Source organism: Trichosurus vulpecula, chromosome 7 (genome assembly GCF_011100635.1).
Source record: "Trichosurus vulpecula isolate mTriVul1 chromosome 7, mTriVul1.pri, whole genome shotgun sequence".
Taxonomy (NCBI): domain Eukaryota; kingdom Metazoa; phylum Chordata; class Mammalia; order Diprotodontia; family Phalangeridae; genus Trichosurus; species Trichosurus vulpecula.
In genome coordinates this window covers 209,211,726-209,227,837 of record NC_050579.1, presented here as the reverse complement: position 1 = coordinate 209,227,837, position 16,112 = coordinate 209,211,726, and the positions used below count along the sequence as shown (strand labels likewise).

General features: G+C 37.8%; 1 protein-coding gene across 1 annotated transcript in view; it reads left to right on the top strand.

The window, feature by feature from the left end:
• Nucleotides 1-16,112, top strand: part of LOC118856961 (adhesion G protein-coupled receptor B3) — a 187,242-nt gene that overhangs the window by 154,601 nt on the left and 16,529 nt on the right. The window contains exon 13 of the mRNA XM_036767541.1: nucleotides 10,727-10,762. Coding sequence (XP_036623436.1) covers nucleotides 10,727-10,762 — 36 coding nt within the window. The remainder of the gene's footprint in view (nucleotides 1-10,726; nucleotides 10,763-16,112) is intronic.

Below are 16,112 nucleotides of genomic sequence, written 5' to 3'. Positions count from 1 at the left end.
TTAGTTTGGAGTTGGTATCAAAGGTTTTATTTCTGGAAGGAGGATTATTGCTCACAGTGTAACAGAATCTAAAGGCTTAGGAAAGACCTCTGCAGTCATTCTGCCAGTCATTTGTCAATGCAAAATATTCCTTACTGTGGATCTTCTAGTATCCTGCCCAGTCTAATTTGCAGTGACACAAATATGAAGATTTTCCTTTGGGAAATTATTTAGCAATTGCAAAGACTTAGATGTAGAGAGATTTTTTTCTCTGCATGCTCTCCCTAAAATTTTCCTCTAAGTAGTTTCATACCAAAATGCATTTCCCACTCTTAAGTCATAATAAATGATTCTTTCCTTTTCCTAGTAATAAACACACACTTCATTACTTCAAAGGATCATCAGGGTAGACACTCCTTTCATGATACATAACCATAGATCATCCATGCCTTAGAAAATAACTAGATTGTATGGCCAAAAAGGAAAAATTCATCTCCTGGTGGCTAAACATCCCTGGTGCACCCTCTTGAACTTAGACTGGCCCTTAGACAATAATCTTGCAAATTGCCTCACTCCTGGCTTTCATTTGACCAGTTACTAATGCTTTCTTTTAATTAAGCTCACTATATTAATCCCACTAGCCTCTCTAATTTGAGAATGGGGTTCTTGTGAACAAATGGTGAATCTCTTAGCTTTATTGGGGTACCATCTTGATGTTTTATTAAAACTTATCTATTCTCTCCTTTCTCCTCCTACTGCTACCACCCTAGTTCAGGCTCTTAGCATCCCTCATGGGGACTATGGCAATAGCCTCACTACCAGTGGCATCTTCTTTCTCCAATCCATGTATCACACTGTTGCCCAAGACATCTTCCTAAAACAAAGATCTGATAATTGTTGTCCTTACCAAAAACCTTCAATGGTGCCCCATGGCTTTTATGGTAAAACACAAATTCAAGTATTGTCTGCAGCATCTGACATTGTAGATAACTCCTTTCTTCTTCATATTCACTTCTCTCTTTGGTTTTACAATACTGAAACCTCCTACCTCTCTGATTTTACTCCCATAACTTAAATTATTCTCTATAAAGATGAATGTCAAATCCATATCTGCACCCTCAACATCTCCCCTTAACCCCAGACCTCTTAACATCAACTGCCCAATGGAGAGATCCACCTGGATATCTCACCAGCACCTCAAACTCAACGTGCTCAAACTGAATAATTATCTTTAAAACTTGCCTTTTCTCCAACTTCTCTATGCCTGTTGATAGAACCTCCAACCTCCCAGTCACTTAAAGCTTGAAAGCATAGCACTTCCTCTTCCCCACCCCCAATCAAGTTGAGTACTATCACTTCTCTATGTACATCTCCCTTATCTATTCCCTCCTTTCTCCTCCTGCTGCTACCATGCTAGTTCAGGCTCTTAGCATCCCTCATGGGGACTATGGCAATAGCCTCACAATTAGTCTCACTGACAGTGGCATCTTCTTTCTCCAATCCATCCGTCACATTGCTGCCCAAGCCATCTTCCTAAAGCAAAGATCTGATAATTGTTTTCCTTACCAAAAACCTTCACTGGTGCCCCATTGCTTATAGGGTAAAATATACATTCAAGGCCTTCTACAGTCTGGTTTTAATCTACATTTCAAACCCTATTTCACAGTATTTTATCTCATGCACTCTATCTTCTAGCCAAACTAGACTATAGGCATGATGTGCAAAGAGGCCATTATATTTCTTTGCATAACTTAAAATAAGGCAACTAGGTGGCATAGTGGATAGAGTGTCAGGCCTGAAGTCATGAAGACCTTAATTCAATTGTGGCCTCAGATACTTATTAGCCATGTCACCCTGGGCAAATCACTTAACTCTATTTGCCTCAGTTTCCTCATTTGTAAAATGAGCTGGTGAAGGAAATGGAAAATCATTCCAGTACTTTTTGCCACCAAAACCCCAAATGGGGTCATAAAGAGTTGGACACAATTAAAAAATAACTAAACAACAACAAAAACAATGTATCTTAAAATATCTAGCAAAGTGCTATGCACATTGTGATCATGTGAATATTTTTTAGCAAATAAACAAAAGTGACTCATGTAATTTCAATTATGGCCATTTTTGCTCCCTAGATCTCATTTTCTTATTTCTAATCTTTATAAATATCTTTGTAGCATAAGGAACTAAACAATATCTATGAAATATATAAGGCTAAGAGGGATGTCCAGTAAATGGCAATCCACCCATGCCATCAAGTTCTCTGATGCTTTTAAGACATTCTAAGTTATTCCATGTGCTTCTATAAAAATAGAGTGAAAAAAATAACCTGAATCAAGCATCCTCTGCTTGACACTCCTTTGAGTCAAGTGCAGTAGAGAGCGTGATTGCTAGACTCACTGAGTTCTAAGTGTAGCAGGATGTGCCTGGGTGTTAGCTATCACTTTTTCCCCCTCTATCACACCACACTCTAGTCTTTTAAAACTTATGTTACTCCATGCAGTTGACTGACAACTTTTTTTCTATTTTGGCATCTATTTTTGTATATTTCAGGTATTACTGACAAGTAAAAATATGATTGGGATGTAAGCAAGACTCAGATCAAGTGCCTTTCCTGATTCCTCCAGGTGTTAGTACCTACCTCTCCTTCCATTAAAAAACACTTGTATACATTTTTATCTATTTATATATGTGGTTTCACTCTAATAGAATGCAAACTCCTTGAGATCAGGAACTGTTTTATCTTTATATCCCCAGGATCCAGCACAACATTTGGGACATGGGAGTTACTTAACAAGGGTCAATTGATTGTTTCATGCTTAGAAAGTGCAGATTGTCTCTGTCTAGTTAAATTGCTGAAGCCAGTCAATCAATCAGTCAACAAGAATTTATTAAGTGCTTACGATGCTGTCCCTGAGCACTGAGCAAGGCTTTGGGAAATACATAGAGACCAAAATTAGACATGGTCCCTGTCTTCATGGACCAGTCTAGGAAAGTGGTTATAAGACAGATGACGTAAGACATATAATACATAAGAGACTACATTACATGTATTAGAAAAATGTGAAGAAAAAATGTGAAATTCAATGAATGACTCCTCTCCTCTCCTTTCTTCTCTTCTCCCCTCCCCTACCTATGTGTCAGGCACTGTGCTGACTCCCTCCTGGGAATATTAAAAAAAAAAACCTCTCTCCTCAAGGGGCTCACATTCTAATGACAATCATAGCATATGAATAACTAAGTACATACAGGATCAGCAGAGTAAATGGTACTTTCAGAGGGCAAGGCTGTATCTGGTAGCTGGGGAGACTAGACCTGTAGAAGGTGAGGTTTGATCTGAGCCTGGAAGGAGGGAAGGGAGATGAAGAAGGAAAGCTTTCTAAGTATGGAAGATGAACTGAAGCAAAGACAGAGAGGAGATTGAGTGTATTATATAAAGGCTAGGGTAGCTGTACCATAGAGTACATAGAGAAAGGTGAAGTATAAGTGAAGCCTAGAAAGATAGGAAGGGAGGGGCCAGGCTATGATGAGATTCAAATGTAATGCAGGGAATTTTATTTGATCCTAGAGGTAACAGGGAGTCACTGGAATTTATTGAGCCAGGTTGGGGAGCATGGACAGACCTACACTATTCCTTTGGTAGCTGAGGATGGGTTGGAATATGGAGAGATTTTTGGGCAAGGAGACCAACCAGGTTATTGCAATAGTACAAGTATGAGGTAATGAGGGAGCGGAGAAGAGATATATGAGAGATATTGTGAGGTAGAAACAACCAGATTTGGCAACAGATACAATATATGTAAGAGAAGTGAGAGAAGAGTCCAAGATGCCACTGAGATTGACAGCCTGGGTAACTGGCAGAATGGTGGTATCCTTCATAAGAATAGAGAAATTTTTTAAATGGGAAAGCTTAGGGGAAAAGGTTTTGGGGCACTTGTGTTTGAAACTGAAATATGCAGTCCAGATGTCCAAAAGGCAGTTAATGATGCAGGACTGGAGCTCAGAAAAGTTAATTGGCTTGAATATATAGCTCTGGGGATGATCTGCATAGACAATTGAAACCATTAGAGCTGATCTCACTAAAAGAGTTAAGATAGAAGGAAAAGAGAGGAGGACTCAGGACATAGCCTTAATGGGAATGACTTGGACAAAGATTCAGTAAAGGAGACTGAGGAGTCATCACACAGATAGGAGATTAGATAGAGAGGTCAGCGTCACAAAAACCTAGAGAGGCAGAAGAAAGTGATCAGCAGTGGCAAATGCTGCAGAGAAGACAAGAAGGAAGATAATTGAGAAAGGGTCATTTGGTTTGGCAATTAAGAGATTACTGATAACTTTGGAGAGTGCAATTTCCTTTGAATGACAAGGTCAGAAGTCAGATTGCAAAGGGTTTAGTAGAGCCGATGTGATGTACCTAACGTAGATGGCTCTTTCAAAGAAATTAGCTGACAATGGGAGGAGAGATAAAGGGTAGCTACCAGAAACAGTCAGATCAAGTAAAGGGTATTTTTTAAGAATAAGGTGACATGGACACCTGATTTGTAGGCAGTAGTGGAAGAGCTAGTAGATGAGGGAGAATAGAAGCTTAGAGAGAGAACTGAGATGACAGAGGAAGCAGACTAGAGGTGTACATGTAGAGAGATTAACTTTGGTAAAAAGAAGGCTACCTCTTCCTCTAAGACTGCGGTGAAAGAGACCATAAGGGTAGAAGTTATCTGAGTAGTATGAGATGAAAAAGGAGAGTTATCAATGAATGGCTTCATTTTTTTTTTCACTGAAAGATGAGACAATATAAGAATATGCAGCTGAGGAGGTAGGGAAATGGGATGCCATGGGAAACTTAAGGAAAGCAAGAAGCATTTAGAACACAGGTGAGATTAGATAACAAACTTCTGTAGTAAGCCCAAAAAAGCTTGCCTTTGCAATGTTGTTTAGCTCTGTTCATCAGCACATGCACAGAAACAAAGGAGTGCAGGGTTACAGATTAGCAAGTCAAGATCAATGATAGAATGACTGGGCAAGGGATTCTCAAGTAGAGGATAGCGTGTAGTTGAACTATATAAGGTATAGGAAATGATGGAATGGTAAACTTTGATCAAATAAAGGAACTTCAGAGTTCATAGATAACAGTGATCAGACACTTACAAGTGATAGCAAGATCATCTGTGGGTAGCTGAGATGGAGTGGAAGATTAGGTTATGGGAAATGAATAGTCTGAGGAGCTGAGAAATCTGGCTAGGTATTTATAAGTTAGGTATCTGTAATATTAATTAAGGTGAGACTTTTTTTTACTGCTTTCTCTTTTAGAATGCTAAAGTACTCAAATGCCTTTGATTAAGTCTTACTAGGTGCAAAGCTCCAGACCCAAACCCTTTTGTTAACTAGGTGTTAAGCCATAGGCCCACACCCTTTTGCCACTCATTGGAAGAGTGTTGGTGTGGAAACTCCCGGTAGCCGCTGGAGCCCCCTGGCTTTGACGAAAACCCAGATGTCGGTGCTTCTCTTTTTGGTAACTGTGTGTGGTGTCTTGATCAAACAAAGCCAGTCTGTTGAATTGTGTTATTTTATCTGTTGGTATTTTCTGTTTGTAATTTCTATTAGTATTTGCTCTGATGTTTACAGTGCTGGCTTTTCCCTCAAACTAAGTGAATTTTGTTTGTTTGTGTGTTTGATTATGCATATTTGATTAAGTAAGATTTTTAATCCCTTAAGATTGCTTTCCTTAGAAAACCAGATCAAAGAACCTGTGCTGGCAGCCCTTCTGTGTGCTCTTGTTGCTGGTCTTGTTGGGTCTTACATGGCCACAGTAGTGTCAAGACAAATTGTTGTTACAGTATCTAAGGCAACATGAATTTGTATGCTGAAGTGCCCTGATATGGGGACAGGAATTGGAGCAGAGAGAAAGACTGTGATCCTGGCATTGAACTCATTGAGAAAAGAAAGAGAATGTCCTGGGGGAAGACAGATAATGATAATAGCTAGCAGAATCTCAAGTGAGAAATAAATTTGGCTTCTGTGACCCTCAAAGGAGAAGTTGTAATGTAACCAGTGAGTCTAGGAGAATGAGAGAAAGCATAGCCAGGGCTATAAAGGGCTAGCAGGGATGCAGTGTTACTGAGAAGGAGCCAATCTCAGGGAGTGCCAGATGGAAAGACTGAGAAAGGAAAAGGTTTAAAGTGAATAGAAATTTTTTAACTATGGAGCAGGCATTCTAGAAGACACAGTGAAAGAGGTGACCTGATCTATTGTGGGACACTAGGGGAATGGGATCAAGATATATGAATAACAGAGTGGTGAGTTCGAATGGAGAATGGATTTTATACAAAGGCAACAGGGATATTCAGAATCATTTTGGATAGAAATTATAAGGGAATAGGAATATGCTTGCTATTGAAGAATGAGTCTATGCAGAGCATTGATGGTTGGAGAGAAGTCATTTGAGGGAAGTAGATGACTAGATGCTTTTACAGCCTCCCTGCTAGTGGTATGTGGTATTGTATTCAGCTTCACAGCTGGAAGGAGAAAAAGAGATATAACCCAGAGAATTCAGAAGGGAGCAATTTGAAGTGAGTCAGTGGCTGGGGGTGAAGATGGAAGCATTTATTAACTAGTTGCTTTGTGTCAGTTATAGTTCTGGGCACGTAGGAGTGATTCTCATTCAGAACACTAATATCTGAGAGGATCAGAAGACTTAAGTAGGGGGTGGTGTTTAAGCTGACCCTGGTAGGAAAAGGCAGTGATAAGAGAGCATTCCAGGCTTATGCAAAGTCACTGTGGTGGGACATTAGAGATTGTGTCTGAGAAGCCACAAATAGCTTATTTTAGATGGAATGTAAAGTACAGGAAGAAAAGTAGTGTGATATTAGTCTGGAAAGACAGGTTGGATCCAGATTTTGAAATGCTTTAAATGCCAAACAGAAGATGTCTTCTTGTATCCCAGATGCAATAGGATCCATTGAAGTTTCTGGAACAGACCTGTGTTTTAGAAATAATCAGTTTTGTCATAAAACTTTATTACTGGTCACTACCACCCACCTCCTTTTACCCTACACCTATCTTAAGGGGCATTTCTAGGCTTCGACTCAGAAATTTGATTTACCATCTGGGTTTTATGTTTGATTCAATTAACTTTGACTGAATTATCCAAATTGATTTTTAGATCAAGAGCTGTCTCTTACCTGGTGGCTCTCCAAGGGTATCTGGCAGCACCACATCCCCCTTTTCCCCATTTTCCCAGGGTTCTCAGCAGGGAGGAGAATATAGCATGCTTCGCCCACAGGCTTTATAGGCAGCACAGCTTCCAAGCCTGGCTTTGACTTCCCCTTTCCTCTTCTCCTGGGTGATTTCAAAGCATTAGGAAAAGAGGGTAGAACCTTCTCACAAAGAGCCTGAGTGCCCGTGGTCTCCTGTCAAATCGACCAGTGATACACCTTCCCGAATTCTGTGCAGAGCTGTCTCATTGTCATGCTGTGTAGGCAGTTTATCACCCCTCAACTTCCTGTCTTCCCTTTTCCACCTCCAGTCGTCCAGACTTAGGATTTTTTTTTATTAAAATCTGTTTGCTTCATTTATACTTTCTTAAGTCCTGCTTCCTGCTGCCATTTCTTCTCTCCCCTTATGTGAGAATTAAATTTTAATAAAATCAAATATAGATGGATACTCCTGCAAATAAACCCCGATTTTCTCTCCAATATTTCATATTGACATAGGTGACATCTGCTGACAGAAGCAGAATTTATGTGTAGTATTCTTCTTAGTTGAACCTGCCTTTTGCGAATAACAGATGGAGCTGTTAGCAACCTCTCCCATCTCTTAGCCAGCACAGCTTAGTTTTCAGAAGCTGACAGGGCAGCAATATGGCTTTGATGACCTGTGGCCACCAAAGGAGCCCGGATGCCTGCCACCCAAGAGCCCCTTGCTTACAAATGTCTACATTTTCCTTTTTTTTTCCTCCAAATCTTACACTGAATAATTTTGGAACACAAAGGCAAAGTTCACAACTAATGTGCTGAGATTCTTTGCTGAAACATGAATGTTTGGAGCTTGGGCTCTGCTGTACTAGAAAAGAACTCTATTTAACATATATTTACAGAATGGCCTGCTAAATCATAATGCCAAGAAGGCTGAATGGTCCACGAACAGAATTGCAATACTGGTTTTTATCTGAACATCTTGCAGTAAAGTAGGGTGTGGGATACCAGACATGGGTTTCTATGACACACTTAAAGCAATCAAAAGAGGTTGGGGTGGGGGAAGGGATATTTAATACCATTTTGCAGACCTCTCTTCATCCACAATGTGATATTACTAGTGCTACTGAAAAGGAATGTTGCAGACAAGATATAAAATGGTCTTTAAATGCTTCATTTCTCAGGGAAAAAAAGAGTACTTTCTTTCTGGGCCTTCTCACAAATTTCAATCCAAGTGAGGCATTAGGTCTGGAGCAGTTCATTAAAATGACTTTATCACAGCACTTTTGTTTCATTTTATTTATTTTTTAGGAGATTTCTGGTATCTAGATTTCTATCTACTGATATGTCCTTTGGTATATTTTTCCCTGGAGGCCTGACTCATTTTAAGGAGGTTTTCGGTTTTGTATTAAGGTATAATATTTGTATCTTATTGCATTCTAGTTATAGCTACCTCAGGCTTCTTTTGCAATAAGCTGCATTTTATTGTGGTTCTCTATATTTATCCTAATACTCAATAACTAAAACTATTTCTCTCACTTTTCTTTGATGTTAGTATTTGGCTGTTATGTTTATTGAAGTGAGACATATAAACATCGGAGAAGGGAATATGAGAAGAGAAGGAATAGAAAGGAAAGAAAAGATGAAGCAGGAAAAATGTGCCCTAAGGTTTACAAGTTGTTTTTACTCTGATCTGAAGTTATAATTGTCTAAACAGTCTGGTTTTGTCTTGAAAATCTTTTTTAAAAAAATCACCAGGTCATGAAAATAATGAATTTTCCAATGTAGAAAATTGCTATGTTAATGTCTCAAAATTTTAAAGACCCATTCCACATTTATGAACTCTAAGCCTATTTAGCTGGGCAACTAGGTGGCACAGTAGATAGAGTACCAAAACTGGAGTCAGGAAGACCTGAGTTCAAATGTGACCTCAAACACTTACTAGCTGTGTGACCCTGTGCAAGTCATTTAACCCTGATTGCCTGTTTCTTCATCTACAAAATGAGCTGGAGAAGGAAACGAAAACCACTCCAGGTCTTTGCCAAGAAAACCCCAAGTGGGGTCATGAAGAATCTATATATCTATCCACTGCTGTCTATACTAAGAAAGCCCCAGATTCAGGGATTATGAGGCAATGTGGTATAGTGAAAAGGGTACTAGACTTGGAATCAGGAATGTGAAATTCTACTGCTAGTTCTAATATATTAGATTTCTGGCTGTGGGCAAGTCACTTAACTTCCTGAGACTCAATTTCCTCATCTGCAAAATGGGGATAATACAAGTCGATTTTGAGCTGGAAAGGACCTTATAGGTCATTTAGTCCAACCCCATCATTTTACAGGTGAGTACAGTGAGGCCCAGAGAGCTACATTGTGACCTGCCCAAAGTCATATGTGACTTAAATAGTAAGTGGCTGACCAGATGGAGTTGGAAATCAGCTCCCCTGATTTCCCAATATAAGACACTAGTATCTGTAGTGCCTACTTTCCAGAGTTCTTGATATAATATGCATGAAGTACTTTGTAAACCTTAACATGCTACCCAAATATCAGTTGGTATTATTGTTACCACTCCTATCTTATTATGTTCATCTTTTTTAAACTGAGTTCAGATAAAAGTGGCCTTGGGACAAATCACTACCCCGATAGTATGTTTTATATAGTTTGAGACGATAGAATAATTTGCTTTCTGTAGTTGAATAAAAACATTAGGCTCAGCCTTTGTATACTCACTGAAAATATCCTTGATGCAACTCCAGTATCAATAATTAAATATATTCTAGATTTATATTGCATCCAGTTTCAGGAACACAAATTTATTTAAAAAAAAGATCTCAGGAATTGTGTCAAAAAGCTAAGACCACAAAGATTAAATAACTTAGAATAAGATACTTTCATAGAATTTGTCCAAAATATGTAGCATGGTCTAAATTGTTTTATCAAATTGGAAAGAATCCTTTTGTTCCCAAGGGCCAACAATTAGAATTTTCTCACATAATAGGTTACTAAGCAATGAGATCTTATAGATGTATTTAGGGAAGGTAGCAAAGTCTTGACTTCTGAAGCTTATACAGAGAAGCAGGTTTAGAATGATTCCCATGAAAGCATCAAACTTTCCAGGGTTCTTATTCTCTGTATTTGTCTGCACTGCTTTAGGAACGACTCTTAACATTCTTTCAAGACTGAGTAGTAGAGAGGTAAATTTAAATGATGAAAAAAAATCTGTTATGTCTAGAGCTAGATACAAGAAATGAAGATGACACCTTTAAGAATACAAGTCAATTTTTAGCATAAAAATATATACTTCCTTAAATCATAGTAACTCAGGATGGGGGTGCATTTTTATTTGAGTTTTTCCAAAAAATAATTATCAAAGTATGTGACAGGTTTCTAGAAATAATTTTAAATCATAACATGCATGGGTTCTTTTGTGAAGAGAAATATTCCTAACACCAAATTTTAATTAGGAAAGAAAGCTGGAGCGTCTTTATTGAAATTAATGAAATTACTTGCATGGCTAACCCTAATTTTATTGAATTCATTTTTTTTAATGCCTAACAGAGAAGAAAATCACGATATTCGGACCTTGACTTTGAAGTAAGTTTGCATGAATTATTTTATGTTTGAAGTTATTTAACTATAAAGATAATACCTAAACTTAACATTCTGTATAGATAGAAGACTTAATTTTCTAATAACATCAAGCAAACCCAAAAATATTTAAGGATAATTCATACTATACAATTGGTAGTTAACAAAATTATTTGTTGTTTAAGATGCATTAAGTATATTCTGAAATGAAATTTTCCAAGATGAGAGCAGATCTATTGACAAACCAAGATCATGTGAAGATAGAGAAAACATACTTTTAAAAAAATGGAACAAATGATTGTAGCAGGAAAGGGGTGGGGGACAATGGAGGCTATTGGGAGATAGTATTAGTCAAAATTTACTTCTACCGGACTTTGTCCAGTAAAAGAGAGTCTTATTAATTCTTCACCCCACCACCCACTTTTGCAATAAAAATAGCTCACATTTATACAGCACTTTAAGGTTTGCAAAGTAAGTTTCTTATGTTTAGGAAGGCAGTAAGTGCAAAAGTCAAACTTTTCATTTTATAAATATGACAACTGAGGCTCAGAGAGGGAAAGTAACCCATTTTCCAGAAGCTAGTAAGTGGCAGAACTAAGTTTTGACCCCGGGTCTGCTGACTCCATTTTCTCCTTACTGCCTTGATTTGTGCCAGTATTCTCTAAACATCCCATTAAATTATTGATGAGCTTTCTCTTCTCCTCCCTCTCTTTTTTAAACTGGCATATATTCTGCTATATTGCACTTCGCTGGGAGAAGTTTTTATCATTGGCACAGTCACCAATGTCTCCCTGTATTTCCGTCACTTATGTTCTCCCTTACACACCTAGGTTCCCTTTTCCTAAAGCTAACTGATTACCCAGTGTGCTCCTGTGTTTAAAAAAAATACATTTCCAAAGATATAAACAAGATAAAAACCATTTTCATTCTCTAATTTCTCCCAAAATGATATTGGCAATGGAATATAGATGTTGGAAATTACTGCCAGCATACTATTTGAACAGCATCTGTTAAATACCAAATTAATGATTTTTAGAGTTTTATTTATGCATCTAATTGGATAAGATTATATCCTATTGACATAATTGAGGGTAATCTGTTACACATTTTTCTAAGCATATTTGGACTTCTGCAACAATTGCTTAGAACTCAATAAACCTAGGGACAGTTTCCAAACTTCTCAGGGGAGAAGTTCTTCCAAACAGAGCTAAATGGAACTTTCTGTTTAAATCAAAGCACTTACTTGGATATGAATGTAAAAGTCCATTTTACAAAGTACATATGATATGCCTGAGGTTAGGTTTGTTTGTTATTTTTCAGAATTACTAGTGGCTGAACAGACTTTTTTCCCCAAAAAAATGTCTAAGGAGAAATAGACTGTCTTCTCAGCCTAAATAATTCAAAGCAGTAATAAAGAATTTGTCACAGATATGATGACTCAATGGCTATCTAATCCAACCACTTCATCTTTTGTAGATGAGGAAACTGAGATCTAGAGAGCACAAGTGGTTTATCCAAGGTCACACAGGTGGCAAATGTCAGAGATGAACTATTACACAGGGATAGGACTGGACCTGTGATTTCATTAGTACAGAGGTCTTTGAAATGAGGAAACAATCTCTCTCAATCTAGGTAGACATCCTCTTAGCTGCATAAAGCCTTAGAGAGTTGGAGTTGTCTGGGGCACTGAGAGGTTAATTTACTTCCCCAGATGTGTTACAGACAGGATTTGAACCTAGGTCTTGCTGATGTCGAGGTCAGCTCTCTACCACTGATACAAATGTTGGAAAACAATATGATAGAATTCACATATACCCTTATAAATGTGTGTGGCAAACTGATTTTTTAGCATAAAACAACAGAGAATAGCTTCAAATAGAGGAATATTAAGAACTCTCCATTTTTATAAATGTTCTTTTTCATTTTCAGTAGCAAATATTTCCAAAAATTGCAGGAACCATAGTTTTTAATGTCATATGTTATCCACTGCTAAAATGGGCCAATTTGTTTTCTGGGGTAAAATGGGATCTTTTGTTCATCCAAACTAGAGGATATAAGGAAAGGGGCAAATTAACCCAATATAACCCAGAAGTAAAAAATCAATAGGCATTTATTAAGCACTTACTCTGTGCTAGGCATTTAATAACCAAACTAATTATAAAATCAAATTACTGTGCAACCAACCTAAATTATATAATCACAAAGCATTTTAAAAGACTCTTGAATCATGCTGTGGCATTGAAGGCATTTGGAATTCCATTCTCTTTTAGAATGTTCTCTATGGCAACTGGTACCAAGATACAGTAAACTGATGTTTCTTCCCATACCTCAGAGCAAAAGTTTTACATCCTAATTCATAGATGCAAATCATCCTATCATCAATACATTTTGTGTTGACCGACACACATTTTGCATCAGAAACCAGGACACTTTGTTCAGCTGTATAATTGTTGGGTTTATTTGTGATTGCTATATTGTGTTGAGATTCAGGAAAACCTAAATAGTGCCACTTGTGTGCTTCAGGGAAAGAGCTAGTTTTCCCTTCGTAAACAGTTGGGTGTTACATAATATAGCCTCATCTGAAAGTGGCATTTATCTGAGGATATAATACTGATTAGAGAGTATTATTAGAGAGTATTTATTGCCAAATCTAAAACAAGATGTATGTATGTTTTTTTATTATTATGTGAAATCTGGGAGCTTCCTAAATGACCATTCACAGAATACATACAATGTGTTTCCCCTCTCCCTCTAACACAGACTACTTGGGTTTGCTTGCCTCAAGCTCTCTGACACCCACATGGAATCTTTCTGTGCCCATCCCCTGACGTCTACGTGTTCCCACTCAGACAGTTCTAATTAAGAAAGCTTGCTTTGCCCCTGGGTCTCTTAAATGCACCCCCCATGCCTCTACAATTTATACCAGATATGCTAATCGTATCCAGTCATCTATGGTATCCAAAAAAAACCCTTTATGGGAGTTTACATTAATGTAATGCATTAACTAAGGCTCTGCCAAATAAGACAGTCTCCTTTAAGACAGCCCTGTATTCCTGGAATAAATGGAGCATACACTGAACTCTACCCTTTTGTCCATGCATCAACTCCATAAATGTATTCAGACCAACTGTTTTTTTCCTAAGATCCTTTAATACCATTGCCAGTTGCCCACTGTCAAGAGCATATAGAAAAAGAAACAAGGAAAAAAATCTATTTTGGACTCTGATTGTCAAGTCAATGTCAACTAACTGGTTTCACTGTCAAAATTAGAGTAGTAGCTTTCTCCTCAAACTAACCCTGTAGCTCTCAAAAGTATCTTAAAGAAAATCACAGCATTCTGCCATATCATCTAATAAGTCTTGGTAAGCCAGCCATCTTAATGTATATCTACCTTCTCCATACTCATTTCAGTTCTCCAGGAATGTGTGATTTTATTAGTGTAGTCAAATGAAATAATATCACTTGAAGATCAAAGGAGATAAGATACATAAAATTCTTCACAAACCTTGGAGCGTTATACATGGTGACTATTGTAATTATCATTATTATTAGGTTTGGGATATTGTGATAACATATACGTCATATTATAATCATATGATTAGATGTGATTATAGTGTCTATCATATGATATTTAATATGTTTATATGTAGTAAATAATAATAATAGATAGCATAAGCTTTTAACCTGGGATCTGTGAATTTTTTAAAAAATACCTCACTAACTGCATTTCAACATACTTGGTTTCCTTTATAACTTTATGCATTTAGAAAACATTATTTATAGGCATCGCTAGGTCGCCAAAGGGGTCCATGACACAAAAAAAATGTTAAGAAGTGTCGATATAGGGCTCTAAGGTTTGCAAACCACTTAAATATGTGATGTCATTTGATCCTCACAATAATCATGTAAGGTAGGTATTATTGTAGATATGGAAAACAAGGTACAGAGGGGCCAAGTGATTTGCCTAGGGTCACAGAGCTAGATAGCAAGCCAACCACAGAGCCAAGGGGACCTGAAATCAAATCCTACCTCCTGGTACATACCCTCTCAGGACTCTAAGCAACTTTCTAAGGCACTAGAGTTGAAAAGAAAATCCCAGGTGCATTTGTGGAGGTTGTTTCTTCATTCAAAAGTTCCCTATACCAATGAAATTACTTGCTCTGTCCCTATCCTTTTATTGCTAATTGGACACGATATTCACCAATGTAGGTTGCAAACCCCTGGCCCCCAAATCCTCGGAAAATGGTCCTTGTCAGTTGCTGTGGATAAAATAATTCATCACTTGGTAACCAGTCCATTAGTAATGAGCATCTAAGAACCACTCTCTAGATCAGTCCTCACATGGGGGCTGCAAAGCACACTTCTGGACCCATAACTGAAGCCCTTCCAGCTCCCTAGACCTATTAGAGCTTGGATTTTGTTACTTTGTTACGCTACCTTTGAGAGCCCAGCATCATCATGTCAATGCCGCAATGAAGCAACAGAGGGAGACTTAAGGGCCTCTCCGTATTACTAAGCTAAGACAATTTTACACCTGTAAGAGCAAACAGTTGCAGTATGTGATGATAAAAACAAAAGATAAGACAGGCAGTTTATTAAATTTCTTTAGATCCTTTGTCAGTTTTCTTTTAGGCTTTGAAATCGTAATTTGGAGAGAAGCAAGATAGCCACTAGCAAATTAAGCAACATTTCACAGTTCCACAGAATCAGTCTCTTGTCTAGTTGTGGATTGGGAAGGGAAGTTGCATCTCAAACATTAACACCCATCCTTTTTATAACCATATCCTCCATATCCCCTTATTTCAGGCTGTGACATCCAAAACAAAGTTGTTTATAATAGTCTGCTATGAAGAGGTAACAATGCAAAATAGTCAAGAGGAGAAGAAATAATCAGTTTTGTGTCACTGAGGAGTAAAGGGAGGGAAATAAGCATTTGTTAAGTGCCTGTGATGTACCAGATGCCATCCTCAGCAGTTTATTGACATTATATCTCATTTGATTCTCACAACAATCCTGGAAGGTAGGTGTTACTATGATACCTATTTTACAGATGAAGACACTGAGGCAAACAGAGGTTAAATGACTTGCCTGTGTTCACACAGCTGGTAAGTGTCTGAGGTTAGGTTTGAACTCAGGTCTTTCTGACACCAGATCTAGCATGCCATCCTCTACACCTCCTAGTTTTATAAATAATTAAAAAGTCAGAAAACAGCAAGGCTGGAGGAAGTGACTTCCTGAAATCTAATTATTTCCAACCCTTCACAGACAGGTTGTTCTCTTTCTCACTCTGAAATATTCCTAGGGCTAGAGATTCCAAAATTCCCCTTAGTAATAATGTTCAACACATCACAGTTAT